Source organism: Nomascus leucogenys, chromosome 24 (assembly GCF_006542625.1).
Source record: "Nomascus leucogenys isolate Asia chromosome 24, Asia_NLE_v1, whole genome shotgun sequence".
Lineage (NCBI taxonomy): Eukaryota > Metazoa > Chordata > Mammalia > Primates > Hylobatidae > Nomascus > Nomascus leucogenys.
Window position 1 is genome coordinate 26,070,762 of NC_044404.1, and position 13,711 is coordinate 26,084,472.

The 13,711-nt window shown below is 55.5% G+C and overlaps 1 protein-coding gene across 1 annotated transcript; it reads left to right on the top strand.

The window, feature by feature from the left end:
• Positions 1-514: 514 nt before the first annotated feature.
• CNKSR1 (connector enhancer of kinase suppressor of Ras 1) lies at positions 515-13,270 on the top strand. The gene is made up of 21 exons (XM_030805516.1): positions 515-1,170; positions 4,010-4,167; positions 4,272-4,453; positions 5,408-5,492; positions 5,909-5,950; positions 6,028-6,132; positions 6,744-6,803; positions 6,893-6,961; positions 7,276-7,377; positions 7,612-7,682; positions 7,755-7,828; positions 7,942-8,048; positions 8,126-8,153; positions 8,539-8,711; positions 10,563-10,636; positions 10,806-10,877; positions 11,616-11,689; positions 11,836-11,897; positions 11,992-12,091; positions 12,166-12,347; positions 12,665-13,270. Exons 1-21 carry the CDS (start codon positions 1,119-1,121, stop codon positions 12,932-12,934), a joined length of 2,142 nt encoding a protein of 713 aa, XP_030661376.1. The 5' UTR covers positions 515-1,118; the 3' UTR covers positions 12,935-13,270.
• Positions 13,271-13,711: the final 441 nt, after the last annotated feature.

A 13,711-nucleotide genomic window follows, 5' to 3' on the forward strand; every position in this document is an offset into this window, starting at 1 on the left:
CACACCCAGCTAATTTTTGTATTTTTAGTAGAGACGGGGTTTCACCATGTTGGGCAGGCTGGTTTCCATCTCTTGACCTCGTGATCTACCTGCCTTGGCCTTCCAAAGTGCTGGGATTACAGGCATGAGCCACCATGCCCGACCAAATTTGTTTTTAAATATAGTTTTGATAATTGTTCTCATTGTAACCCTAAGCATTTTGTTTTGTGCATTTATTTATTTATTTATAATACAGAGTTTTGCCCTGTTGCCCAGGCTGGAGTGCAGTGGCACGATCTTGGCTCACTGGAACCTCCACCGCCTGGGTTCAACAGATTCTCCTGCCTCAGCCTCCTGAGTAGCTGGGATTACAGGCACCCACTACACCCAGTTAATTTTTTGTATTTTTAGTAGAGATGTTGTTTCACCATGTTGGCCAGGCTGGTCTTGAACTCCTGACCTCAAGTGATCCGCCCACCTCAGCCTCCCAAAGTGCTGGGATTACAGGCGAGAGCCACCATGCCCGGCCTGTTTTATGCCTGTATAAGCAGCTATTCTAGAAAGCGTTCACAGGCCTCACCAGATGCCAGAGTCCATACTGCAAAATCCAAGGGAGGCTAAACACCCCAGTTCTAAATGTTTTCAAGCCATTCAGATACTGTGCACAGCTGCCCTTTGAAGTACGGTCTATTGTATCTCTTTTACAGACCCAGAAACTGAGGCGCAGAAGTTAGGATCAGCCCCAGGTCACACAGCTAACAAGAGCTGGCCTAGGCATCCAGGGACCCGGCCCCCTAAGCCTCTGTGCTTTGCTACTGAGCTTAGCGCTCCTCTTGTGGCTTTTTCTTGAGGAGCACAAGGGTCAGGGTCCCACCCCTCGATATGAGGCCAGTGGCACTGCCCCCTAGCAGGCGCAAGATGCCAGAGCCCTAGGATGCCTGAAGGGCCAGGCAGGAGGCGGATGGGCGTGGGCCAATGGCTGTCGCAGCGCCTCACCTCGCCGTCTGTGTGAGCCCAGGTATGCAGTAGGCTCCGCCCAGGACCCAGCCCGGCCCCTCCTCAGGCCTGGGCTCTGGGAGCGGAAATTCCGGCGACTGCGGGGCAAAACAGGAGCTGATTCAAGCAGGCAGCGCTGGGCCATGGAACCGGTAGAGACCTGGACCCCCGGAAAGGTGGCAACTTGGCTGAGAGGTGGGTGGGGCCGGGGTAGAGTTGGGCTTAAAGGGGACTAGGTGTGGTGTCCCACCGGGAAGGGGGAGGAGAGGAAAAGGAAAAAGAACCTGCGGACTGGGTGCGGTGGCTCACACCTGTAATCCCAGCACTTTGGGAGGCCAAGGTGAGTGGGTCACCTGAGGTCAGGAGTTTGAGACCAGCCTGGTTAACATAGTGAAACCCCATTTCTACTAAAAATACAAAAATTATCTGGGGGTGGTGGCAGGTGCCTATAATCCCAGCTACTTGGGAGGCTGAGGCAGGAGAATCGCGTGAACCCAGGAGGCAGAGGTTACAGTGAGCCGAGATTGTACGGCTGCACTCCAGCCTGGGCGACAGAGCGAGATTCATCTCAAAAGAAAAAAAAAAAAAAACCTGTGGGCTCTGTCAGTCGGTCAGTCAGTCAACAAGTATTTACAGAGCACCTACCATGTTCCAGGTACTGTGCTGGGCAGAGAGACAGGTGAGATGACCCCGGGGGGCCCAAGGACCCAGAAGGGGGCCCCTCATCGTGGCAGCAGCCCAAGAGGCCTCTAGGGTGGTAATGGGGAGGCGGTGTCATGAAAACAGGAGGGAGGCCCGGCAGGCCCACGCCCGCTATATCTCCATCTTCTCTGGCCCCAGGGCCAGTGGGCTGTTGTTAAATCCATTTCTTAGAGTCAGAAACTGACACACAGAGCCAGGAAGTGATTTGCTCAGTCTCTGGTGTCTTTTTCCCCACTCCACACCCTGAGCTCCTAGTGAGAGAAGCAGAAGCCCTAGGCCAGACTCAAGAGGTTGACACGGCCCCACCCTGGGGCTCCTATCCAAGGGGCAAGGTGCTGTCCAGTCTCAGCGAGCCCAGACAGATGGGAAGCAACACACCCCACAGGCGGACTCAGAGAAGGAAGGGCCTCCTGACACGCAGTGCGGCCAGGAGCAGGCAGTCGGGACACCCCTCCCAGAGTGGGGAGCTGGAGCGCACTAGAGACAGGCTCAGGAGGACCAGCCCTGGTAAGGGCAGGAATTCAGGGCTAGGTTCAGACTCCCAGGCTGGATTCCAGGCCCACCCCTACCGCTTGCCAGCTCTGTGACCATAGGTCTCAGTTTTTCTGTCCATCAAATGGGAAAGGCAACTCTGACCTTATGAAGTGGACAAAGTGAGACAATCTGACATGGTTCATCTGTGGCTCAATGCATGGGTCTATTGGGAGGGCACCAGCCCAATACAGTCACCGTGCAGGAAGGAGGTGGCTCAGGGGCCCATAGCCAGGGAGTGAGAGGTTCATGAACTCCCAGTCCAGTGCTCTGAATGTGACACAGGGAACACACACACACACACCCCATTGAAGGAGCCTGGCTCAGGAGGGGAAGAATTCCTTCGAAGAGTGAGCAAGCTACTTAACCTCTGTGTCAGTTTCCCATCTGTAAACAGGATAATGATAGTCTTTACCTCCTAGAAATGCAGTGAGAATCAAATGTGTTACTATGTGTAAAGCTCTTATAGATTCGCATAGCACATAGTAAGCCCTCAGTAGACACTTTTCTTATTTTTGAGTGCCTACCTTGTCCAGGCACAGGCCGGGGGTTAGAGACAAATGGTTATCTAAGGCCTGACCTTTGAAGAGCCTGTGATAAGATGGGAAAGACTGATGGTCAAGTGCAGGGGTTTCTGGAGGCTCAGGGGCAGTGGGAACAAGAGGAGAGCCCCGCATCCCACTCAGCCTGGGAAGTTACGGAAGGCTTCCTGGAGGAAGTTAGATGAAAAAGGAAGTGAAGGAGCTAGAAGAGCAACGCCAGCAGGAGGAACAGCGCTTGCAAGGACGCTGAGGTAAAAGGGTGTTCCAGGAGCTGCTAGGAATTAGCTCTGTGCATCTGAAGCGTTGAGTTTGGGGGGCTCTTCAGGATATGATGCTGGAAGGAAAGTGGTAGCCTAATCATACAGGGCCTGTAGGTCATGGTAAAGTCTGGCAATAATAATATGATGGCTATTATTGACTGTCTCCCACGAACCAGAGAATGGCCAAGGCCTTGACATATGCCGTGTCATTCAATACACACGTGATTAGAAGGTAGGTACTTTTATTATTCCCACATTACAGGTGAGAAAACTGAGGCACAGAGCAGTGCTATTACTTGCTCAGGTGTTCACAGTGTCTCAGCGACTCCATAGCCTCTTGTTCTTATCCCCTGTATCATTAGTTCTCAAACTTAAGGGAGCATCACAATCACCTGCAGGATTCATTAAACTATAAACTGCTGGCTGGGCGTCGTGGCTCACACCTGTAATTCTAGCACTTTGAGAGACTGAGGCAGTCAAATTGCTTGAGCCCAGGAGTTCGAGACTAGCCGGGCCCATCTCTGCAAAAAAATACAACAATCAGCTGGGTGTGGTGGTGTGTGCCTGTAGTCCCAGCTACTTGGGAGGCTGAGGTGGGAGGATGGATTGAGCCTAGGAGGTCAAGGTTGCAGTGAGCCGTGACTGTGTCTCAAGACCCTGTCTCAAAAACAAACAAACAAACAAACAAAAAACTGCTGGGCCCCAACCTCAGAGTTTCTGATTCAGCAGGTGTGGGGTGAGGCCTTGATAATTTGCATTTCTAACAAGTTCTCCGGTGAGTCTGCTGCTGCTGGTCTGGGGGCCACTTTTGAGAGCCCATATCCTATACTTTCCTGCTCCTCAACTCAGTGCTCATCTGTGAAATGGGGAGAACAGCCTGGGTGTCAGAGTTGTCATTAGGGTTAGACTAGAGGGAAAAGAGCTTTGCAGGTGTGAAGAACCAGGCCAAAATGTCCTGACACCTCTGCTTCCCCGAGCTGACCCTTGCTCTCCCTCCAGGTCTTGACGACTCCCTGCAGGACTATCCCTTTGAGGACTGGCAGCTGCCTGGCAAGAACCTGCTCCAGCTTTGCCCCCGAAGCCTCGAGGCTCTAGCTGTGCGGTCTCTGGGACACCAGGAGCTCATCCTGGGCGGGGTGGAACAGCTCCAGGCCCTGGTGAGTGAATGCTGGTCACACTGGCTGCAGCTTCCACCAACCTGGGGGGTGTGATGGGGGGCTGGCTGCTGCCAGGGAGGTGACTTGCCCTCTTTCTGGCACAGAGCTCCAGGCTACAGACAGAGAACCTGCAAAGCCTGACAGAGGGACTGCTGGGGGCAACCCATGACTTCCAGAGCATAGTCCAAGGCCGCCTGGGGGACTGTGCCAAGACCCCTATTGATGTCCTCTGTGCGGCTGCGGAGCTGGTGCATGAAGCTGACGCCCTCCTCTTCTGGCTCAGCAGGTACCCGGGTTGAGGTGACGAGTGAGGGACTCTTGTCATCCTTGGCCTCCTTCAGGGCCTGGGAGAGAAAAACAGAGCTTGGCTCTTGTTCAGATATGGTGAACCAGGCGTGGTGGCTCACGTCTGTAATCCCAGCACTTTGGGAGGCCGAAGCGGGCAGATCACTTGAGGTCAGGAGTTCGAGACTAGCCTGGCCAACATGGTGAAACCCCATCTTTACCAAAAATATACAAAATTAGCCAGCTGTGGTGGTGTGCACCTGTAATCCCAGCTACTGGGGAGGCTGAGGCAGGAGAATCACCGGAACCTGGGAGGTGGAGGTTCCAGTGAGCCGAGATCATGCCACTGTACTCCAGCCTGGGCGACAGAGTGAGACTCCCTCTCAAAAGAAAAAAAAAAAGATATGGCGGAGCAGGGCAAAGGGATTAATCCACCTGTGCAGGGGCACGGGATGCCTGAGCTCCCACCCCACCCTCCAGCTTGTAATAATCAGTCTCATCAACAACCACTGAATGGAAAGCCTCCCCAACCCTGTGCACTGGCTGCTGCTTGTCCTACAGACCCCACCTCAAATGTCATCTCCTCGGGGAAGCTTTCCCTGTTGTACACTCTCAAAGCTATACTATTAATAAGTAATAAATAATAACTTATTATGAACTCATTATCCAATGTTTCGTGATACTCATTACAGCCAAAGTTAAATTGATATTAATGTATGATGTCTTTAATGTCTGTTTCCCCAGCGCCTAGAACAGGGCTTGGCATGTGGTAGGCACATGACAAATAAGTCCTGTGCTAATCTCTTTAGATGTCTCAATCATCTCCTTTACTCTAAACCAAAACCCATCAGAGCAGGTATTATCCCCAAGTCTCTGAGGTGAGTAATTGGTGAGTAATTGGCTCTGAGTGGTTAAGCATAGTCCCTTAACCACTGTGCCATTCTTCCCCTGCCAGGTACCTCTTCTCCCACTTAAATGACTTCTCGGCATGCCAGGAGGTCCGGGACTTGTTAGAGGAGCTGAGCCAGGTCTTGCATGAGGTAGGAGAACCAAGGGCCAGGCTTGGCCCATGCCCTAGAGACCAAGCTGGACTAGAGCTTTTTATAACCTGTGAATCAGCCCAGGATCGGGTATGAGGATTGAGACGGGTGAGAAAGGAGGAGAGGAGGCCCTGCCACTGGGTATGGGACGATGGGGCCTGGGGTCCCCTAGCTGGCAGGGGAATTTTGACACTCAGGACAGGGAAGGAGGGGAGGGCACATGTGGTGACTTCTGGGGGCCTCGTATCAGGGAAACGAACCCTCTGGTTAAAAAGCTGAGGCCCTGTGGTTCTGGGCAGGGGGCCAGTGTAGTGAAGGCAGGGAGGGACTGTAGGGAATCCCACCCTGCCCCCAAGAGAAGGCAGTCCCCCATGGCCCTTGCTCAGGGGAGGCGCCTGCTCTCATTCTGCTTCCAGGATGGTCCAGCAGCTGAGAAGGAGGACACAGTCCTGAGGATCGTGAGTCTGTGGGGTGGGAAGGGAGTGGGGGTAGGGGCGATCGGGCTCAGGCTACACAGCCCGCTCCCCTCCCCCAGTGCAGCCACGTGGCTGGGATCTGCCACAACATCCTGGTCTGCTGCCCCAAGGAGCTGCTGGAGCAGAGGGCCGTGCTTGAGCAGGTGCAGCTGGACAGTCCATTGGTGAGCCCTGCCCTCCCACCTCTCACTTCTGACCCCTTGGCAGCCTTGTCTGGGCCCTGAAATAGGGTCCAGGATCCCGCAGAACCCTGTGCTGCCGTGGCTGGAAAGCCTTTTTTGTAGAGATACTAAAATGGAGACCCAGAGGATTGGCCAGGGTCTCCCATTGCTCTGCACCTCCCCAGTCCTGAGGGGCCACACGGGTATGGCCTCAGGTAGTGTGTTCCAGCCTTGGGATGGAGACAGGCAGGGGCTTGGGGGCAGTTAGGAGAAAGGGAAAGGATGTGACCTTTCTTGGTTTAATCTTTGACCAGTGGGGAAGACCAGAGCCCTATCCCTGCCCTGTCCCTGCTTGTCCCTTTGGGAACATTGCTGAGAAGCTGGTACCTCAGAAATCAGGGTCTCCAGCTTCCCTCTGGCTCTTAGCAGAGGAGAAGGCAGAGGCCCACAGGAGTAGCAAGTCCAAAGTCACACAGCAAGTCTGGGCAGGAGCAGCTTGGGGTCAGCTCTTGCCACAGTTCCACCCACCGTAGAGGCCTGGTGTCTGGCGGGGGTCCTGCCTATTGGCCCTGTTGCCCCCCAGCCCCCGGTGATCACAGCCTCTGCCTCTGCAGGGCCTAGAAATTCACACCACCAGCAATTGCCAGCACTTTGTGTCCCAAGTGGACACCCAGGTGAGAGCCCCACACCGTTCTCAGCCGCCCACCCCCGAGGCCTCTCACCTGCAAGCCAGGCCAACCTCAGGCCCCATTCCCCACGCCAGGTTCCCACTGACTCCCGACTGCAGATCCAGCCTGGAGACGAGGTTGTCCAGATCAACGAGCAGGTGGTGGTGCGTGAGGAGAGGGACGTGGTAGGAGGTGAAGGGGTCACCGAGTGGAACCCAAGTCTGGTGGGTGGGGACGCACCCAAGGGTTCTGACCAGGGTTGTGGGAGCTGCCTTCCAGGAGATGAGCCAGCTAAGTCTGGTGAGGGCATCCTCTGCCGAGCCCAGGTGACGGGGCCCATGGAAGCTCCCAGGAGGCTGCATGAGGGGCAGGCAGAAGTGGGAGGCCGAGAGAGAGCTCCCGGCACGAGGGTGAGAGTTGGCGGTTGCTTCAGAGCCTCCTGCCCGGGTTGATGCCAGCCAGTGTTTCTGTCCCCCAGGTGGGATGGCCCCGTAAGAACGTGGTGAGGGAGCTGCTGCGGGAGCCAGCCGGACTCAGCTTAGTGCTGAAGAAGATCCCGATACCGGAGACTCCCCCACAGGTACCTTTCCCTGCTGCCCCCGACCTGCCTTCAGACCCCCCTGACAAGTACCTGCCCCCACCACCCCCACACCTGCCTTCAGACCCCCCCACAGGTACCTTCCCCTGCCACGCCCCCCTAGCTGCCTTCAGACCCCCCCACAGGTACCTGCTCCTGCTGCTCCCCTACCCCTGTTGCCCCCCAACCTGCTTTCAGACCCCTGTCTCCATCGCTTTGTTCCTGGTTGTTCCCCAGACGCCCCCTCAGGTCCTGGACTCCCCGCACCAGAGGAGCCCATCACTGTCTCTGGCCCCACTGTCTCCCAGGTAACAGGCTCTGTCCAGGTGTGTCTTGGTGGGGAGACCGTGGGCTCATCCCATCCCCCTTGCCCTCCCCAGGGCCCCATCTGAAGACGTCTTTGCCTTTGACCTGTCTTCAAACCCCAGTCCCGGACCCAGCCCTGCCTGGACAGGTAGTCTCAAAGTTCCATGGATGCCCCGGACACGGCATCTGGGCACCCAATTCTGACCCCAAGCCTGGGACTAGGCTCATAGACTTTTCCTCTCTCTCCTCCCTCCCTGACAGACTCTGCCTCCCTTGGCCCTGAGCCCCCACCCATCCCCTCGGAACCCCCAGCCATACTCCCAGCAGGGGTAGCAGGGACTCCAGGGCTCCCTGAATCCCCTGACAAGGTAAGCTCAGGGGCTTAGCAAGGAGGTGGGTGAGTCTGGACCTAGATCCTTTTCTGACCCTTCTGCTGTCCTTTCAGAGTCCTGTTGGTCGGAAGAAATCAAAAGGTATGAGGTGCGCTGGACTAGGTGGGGGTCCCCCTGTTTGAGGAGCTGTTAAAAATCTTTACATGCTGGGCAAGGCCACCCCCATCCTTCCCACACAGCCTCTCCTGGAAACAGCTCTGTTTCTGGGGTCAGACAGAGCTGTGCTCCCAGTCTGGGCCTCTCACCAGCTCTGTGACTTTGAGCAAACAGGTTAGCCTCTAGTCTTCGGTTTGCTCATCTCTAAAATAAGAAGGGTCATCCCACCTCAGAGATGACACATGTAGCATTCTGAGCAGAGTGTGGGTTCAGAGATCTCACTTGGGGATGCTCGTGGAAGGCAGGGAGCAGGTTTAGCGGGGGCACCTTGCCAGCCCCTCACTGCCCAGCTTGTGCTGTGCTGCTACAGGCCTGGCGACCCGGCTGAGCCGCCGGCGGGTGTCATGCCGTGAGCTGGGCCGGCCAGACTGTGACGGCTGGCTCCTGTTGCGAAAGGCACCGGGCGGCTTCATGGGCCCGCGCTGGCGCCGCTGCTGGTTTGTGCTCAAGGGACACACGCTCTACTGGTACCGCCAGCCCCAGGTAAGACCCCATACACATAAACGGGTAGGCAAGTGAGTCACTTCCAGGCCTCGATTCTCATCTGTATTCTATCATCCACTTTTATTCCTGGTCCAAGGCTTTGATGTTCCCATCTGTAAAATTGGGACTTTATTCAGAGAGAAATGAGTTAATATATGTATAAAAGCAGTTCGGAAAAGGTATCACAGGAGGTATAGAGAAAAATCTTTTTTTTTTTTTTTTTTTTTGAGACAAAGTCTCGCTCTGTTGCCCAGCCTGGAGTGCAGTGGCACCATCTCGGCTCACTGCAAGCTCCGCCTCCCGGGTTCATGCCATTCTCCTGCCTCAGCCTCCTGAGTAGCTGGGACTACAGGCACCCGCCACAACGCCCGGCATATTTTTTGTATTTTTAGTAGAGACAGGGTTTCACCGTGTTAGCCAGGATGGTCTCGATCTGACCTCATGATCTGCCTGCCTTGGCCTCCCAAAGTGCTGGGATTACAGGCGTGAGCCACCACACCCGGCCCCGAAAAATCTGGGCAACATAGCAAGATGGGGTCTTGCTATGTTGCCCAGGTTTGTCTCAAACTCCTGGGCTCAAGTGTTCTGCCTGCTTCAGCCCCTGCAGAGTGCTGGGATCATAGGCGTGAGCCACCACATCTGGCTGAAAAATCACTTCTATTCTGCCCACTTCTCCTTATCCTTCTGATATTCTGTCCATCCCAATGATGGGCCATTCATTTACTTGTTTATTCATTCAGTATTCAGGTGCCTACTGTGAACCCAGCTCTAGGCTGGGCACTATGGACACAGAGAAGAGTTGGATGGTCTTTGCTTCTCCAGAACTTAGAGGCTAGTAGGGGAGAGGGATGAATACACACTCAAGGACAATGTAGGGACTGTGTGCTAAGATAAAGGGAAAGTCCAGGGGATATGTGGGAGCACAGTAGAGGTGTCCAGTCCATCCTGAGGAGTCCAGATGCCCCCTGACAACGCAATACCTGGCAGTTAGTTGCATGGGAAGGGGAAAGAAAACCAGGAAGAGAAAGCAGCATTCAGAAAGCTCAGCGGTACGAAGCAGTTTGGTTTGTGTCTCCTGAAGGAACAAATGCATGAGCAGGCTCTTCTCGTTTGGTTTTTTGGTTTTTGTTTTTGAGACAGAGTCTTGCTTTGTCACCCAGGCTGGAGGGCAGTGGCGTGATCTCAGCTCACTACAGCCTCAGCCTCCCAGGTTCAAGCGATCCTCCTGCCTCAGCCTCCTGAGTAGCTGGGACTACAGGCACATGCCACCATGCCTAGCTAAGTTTTTTGTTTGTTTGTTTTGTTTTGTTTGAGATGGAGTCTCGCTCTGTTGCCTAGGCTGGAGCGCAGTGGCACAATCACGGCTCATGGCAACCTCTTCCTCCCGGGTTCAAGCAATTCTCCTACCTCAGCCTCCCGAGTAGCTGGGATTACAGGCACCTGCCAGCACGCCTGGCTAATTTTTTGTATTTTTAGTAAAGATGGGGTTTCACCATGTTGGCCGGGCTGATCTCGAACTCCTGACCTCGTGATCTGCCCACCTCAGCCTCCCAAAGTGCTGGGATTACAGGCATGAGCCACCATGCCCGGCCTTCAGGCTCCTCTTTTTTTTGGCTGTTTCTCTGCTATCTTTGGCTCCCCTTTCCTGGCTTAGAGGCATCCTTTGGCCACATCTCCTACCCTGACCCCAGATTCCAGCCCTGAGTTCCAGAAACAGAGAGACTTGTTAGAGAGCCCAGGAGATGCCTTCTCCTCTCCACAACCCTCAGGAGCCCGAGGGGTAACTAGGAGCTGACTGGGCCTTGAGGGTATTGGGGTTCCAACCTGACCCTCATGCTGTGATCCCCCCAGGATGAGAAGGCTGAGGGCCTCATCAATGTCTCCAACTATAGTCTGGAAAGTGGACATGATCAGAAGAAGAAATAGTTAAGTCTTGGGGTGTGATGGGCTGGGGGATGGAGACAGAAAGGGAGAGGAAGGGTGACGGGGTAGCAGTGGGAGGTGTGGCAAGTGGCTGGGGCGCCCGGAATCCAGCCTCTCTGGGCTGTGGGTGGGCACGCCCAGGCTGAGTGATGCTCCTCCACTCCCTGGCAGTGTGTTTCAGCTCACCCATGACATGTACAAACCCTTCATCTTCGCTGCTGATACCCTGACAGATCTGAGCATGTGAGTGCCGCCTCCCTCAGCCCTCCCCTCCTATGATTCCCAAACTCTGTGAGCTTGGGAGCCTGAGCTCAGGAGCCTGGAGACGCAATTCCAGCTCTCTCAGAGTGGTTGGTCAAGATACTCACTTCTCTTTCTCTCTCTCTTTTTTTTTTTTTTTTTGAGACAGAGTCTCACTATGTCGCCCAGGCTGGAGTGCAGTGGCGCGATCTTGGCTCACTGGGTTCAAGTGATTCTCCTGCCCCAGCTTCCTAGGTAGCTGAGACTACAGGTGCCTACCACCATACCCGGCTAATTTTTGTATTTTTAGTAGAGAGGGGGTTTCACTATGTTGGCCAGGCTGGTCTTGAACTCCTGACCTTGTGATCCGCCCACCTCGGCCTCCCAAAGTGCTGGGATTACAGGTGTGAGCCACTGCACCCGGCATCTCTCTTTTTTTTTTAAATTAAAAAGTTTTGTGGGGAGATAGGTTTGCCCTAGCTGGTCTCAAGCACTTGGCCTCAAGCAATCCTCCTGCTTCAGCTTCCCAAAGTGCTGGGGTGACAGACGCGAGCCACCGCATGCAGCCAGTACTCACTTCTCTAAGCCTCAGTTTCATCATCTATAAAATGGGTGACTAGGAGTTCATCCCTCTCAGAGTTGCTCTGAGGATCATTAGAAGATGATGTGGGTAAAAAGCCCCCAGCATACAAGAGGGCCCCGGTGAATGGAAACCCTGTGAGACCTGCTTGCTCTCCATAGGTGGGTGCGTCATCTCATTACCTGCATCTCCAAGTACCAGTCTCCAGGCCGGGCCCCCCCGCCCCGAGAGGAAGGTAGGTGTCTCACAGGGTTGAGTGGGAGGAAACCTCACCTGAGCCTCTGCCTTTCCTGGGATGGGGGCTGGGAACTCAAATGCCCTAGGCCACTCCCTGGCCTCCCAAAACCCTGTGGGTTCCCCAACTGCTCCTCCTCACCCCAGACTGCTACAGTGAGACCGAAGCAGAAGACCCGGATGATGAGGCTGGGTCCCGCTCAGCCTCGGTGAGTAGGGGGCTGCCGGGGGTAGGAGGTGGGGGTAAACAGCAGGGCGTGGAGCTCAGACAGAGACCCTCTGTGCTTCCCACCCTGCCTGCAGCCCAGCCCTGCTCAAGCTGGGAGTCCCCTCCATGGAGACACATCACCTGCAGCCACCCCCACACAGCGCAGCCCACGGACCTCCTTTGGCTCTCTGACAGGTGCTGGGCTGGAGTTGGGAGCTGGGCTGGGGGCTGGGGTGGGCACATCCTCATCCTGCTCCTCCCTCCCGCAGACAGCAGTGAAGAGGCACTGGAAGGAATGGTACGGGGGCTGAGGCAGGGTGGCGTGTCCCTCCTAGGCCAGCCACAGCCCCTGACCCAGGAACAGTGGCGGAGCTCTTTCATGCGGCGCACCCGAGACCCTCAGCTCAATGAGCGAGTGCACCGTGTGCGGGCGCTACAGAGCACACTCAAGGTCAGCTGGGGAGCTCTGGGCACAGCAAGGGACTAGGCTCTGTGCTTCAGGCTTTGGTTTGCGGCTCTCACCTCCACCCTGGGCACCAGACTCCAGACTCAGCTCTGGACTCTGGGCACAGCAGCTGACAGTGGGCTCAGCTGTGGACTGGGCCAGGCTCTGGGTTCCGAGTGGGGATTTGAGTATCACCTAGGCTCCTCGTGCCACGCTGGCCAGGTGCTGGCTTCTAGGCACCGGACTCCAGAGTGAAGTCTGGCCTCGGGCTCTGCCCACTTCCCTGGGTGATCATGGTCCCTTAGCCCCTCCTCTCCACACAGGCAAAGCTGCAGGAGCTGCAGGTCCTAGAAGAAGTGCTGGGTGACCCTGAGCTGACAGGAGAGAAGTTCCGCCAGTGGAAGGAGCAGAACCAGGAGCTGTACTCAGAGGGCCTGGGGGCCTGGGGAGTGGCACAGGCTGAAGGCAGCTCCCACATCTTGACCTCTGACTCCAGAGAACAGTGCCCCCACTCACTGCCCTCTGACCCTGAAGAGCACTCCCATCTCTGCCCCCTGACCTCAGAGAGTAACCTCCGACCTTCTGACCTCTGACCCTGGCTAGCACTCTAGCTCCTGACCTTTGATCCGAGGGCCACCTCAACCCCAGCTTCTGACGTGTCCAGGACAGAGCATCCCTGGATTCTGTTCAGGGTGGGAAGTAGTACTGCTAGTCATGGTCTCACCCCGAGCTGACCCCTTTGCCTGGGCTTTGTGCCACCCTCTCCCTTGCCAAAGAAGAAACTCTCCCACCCTATCCTCCCATCCCTGGGGTCACAGCCCTGCCTCTCCAGTTCCTTGGCACTTCTCTCCCAAACCAGGTCTGTACAGGTGTTCTTTATTTTACATGAGGGCTACTTTCCAACCAAATAAAGTCAATTTTTCTAAAAATGGGTCTACATGTATCTTTACTTCCATATTCGAATTGGAAATCTGCCCCCCTGTGGGGACTGGGGTGAGTGCTCTTGGCCAGAGGGTGGGTGGCAGACCCTTTGTGCAGCCTGTTGACCTAGGCTCTGTACCCGAGCTCCAAGCCTGCCAGGATGGTGGGGGATGACCCATGGCTAATGAGGGCTCCGACTTGTCCACCTCTCCCCAGCTCTTTGAACGCTAATGGTGATCTCCTACCCCATTCCCGGGGGGCACACAATGAGAAACTTCCACTTTGTAGATGGGGAAATGCACTTTGCATGGAAAGGTGGTGGGGACAGTCCTAGGGACTGGGCTGGTAGGACAGGGCAGCTGGTGGGGAGGGGTGCAGGTTGAGATCTGCCCTGGGAACGCCCTGGGGAAAACACTTCACTCCTCATTCCAACCTCACCTCCACCTCCT

What these genes read in the sequence shown, in the direction of transcription:
- CNKSR1 (XM_030805516.1), top strand. Translation starts at nt 1,119, where the DNA reads ATGGAACCGGTAGAGACCTGGACCCCCGGAAAGGTGGCAACTTGGCTG. An exon ending in AGGACACAGTCCTGAGGATC is followed by an intron (nt 5,951 to 6,027) that starts GTGAGTCTGTGG and finishes CCCCTCCCCCAG; the next exon opens with TGCAGCCACGTGGCTGGGAT. An exon ending in CCCCCCGCCCCGAGAGGAAG is followed by an intron (nt 11,690 to 11,835) that starts GTAGGTGTCTCA and finishes TCCTCACCCCAG; the next exon opens with ACTGCTACAGTGAGACCGAA.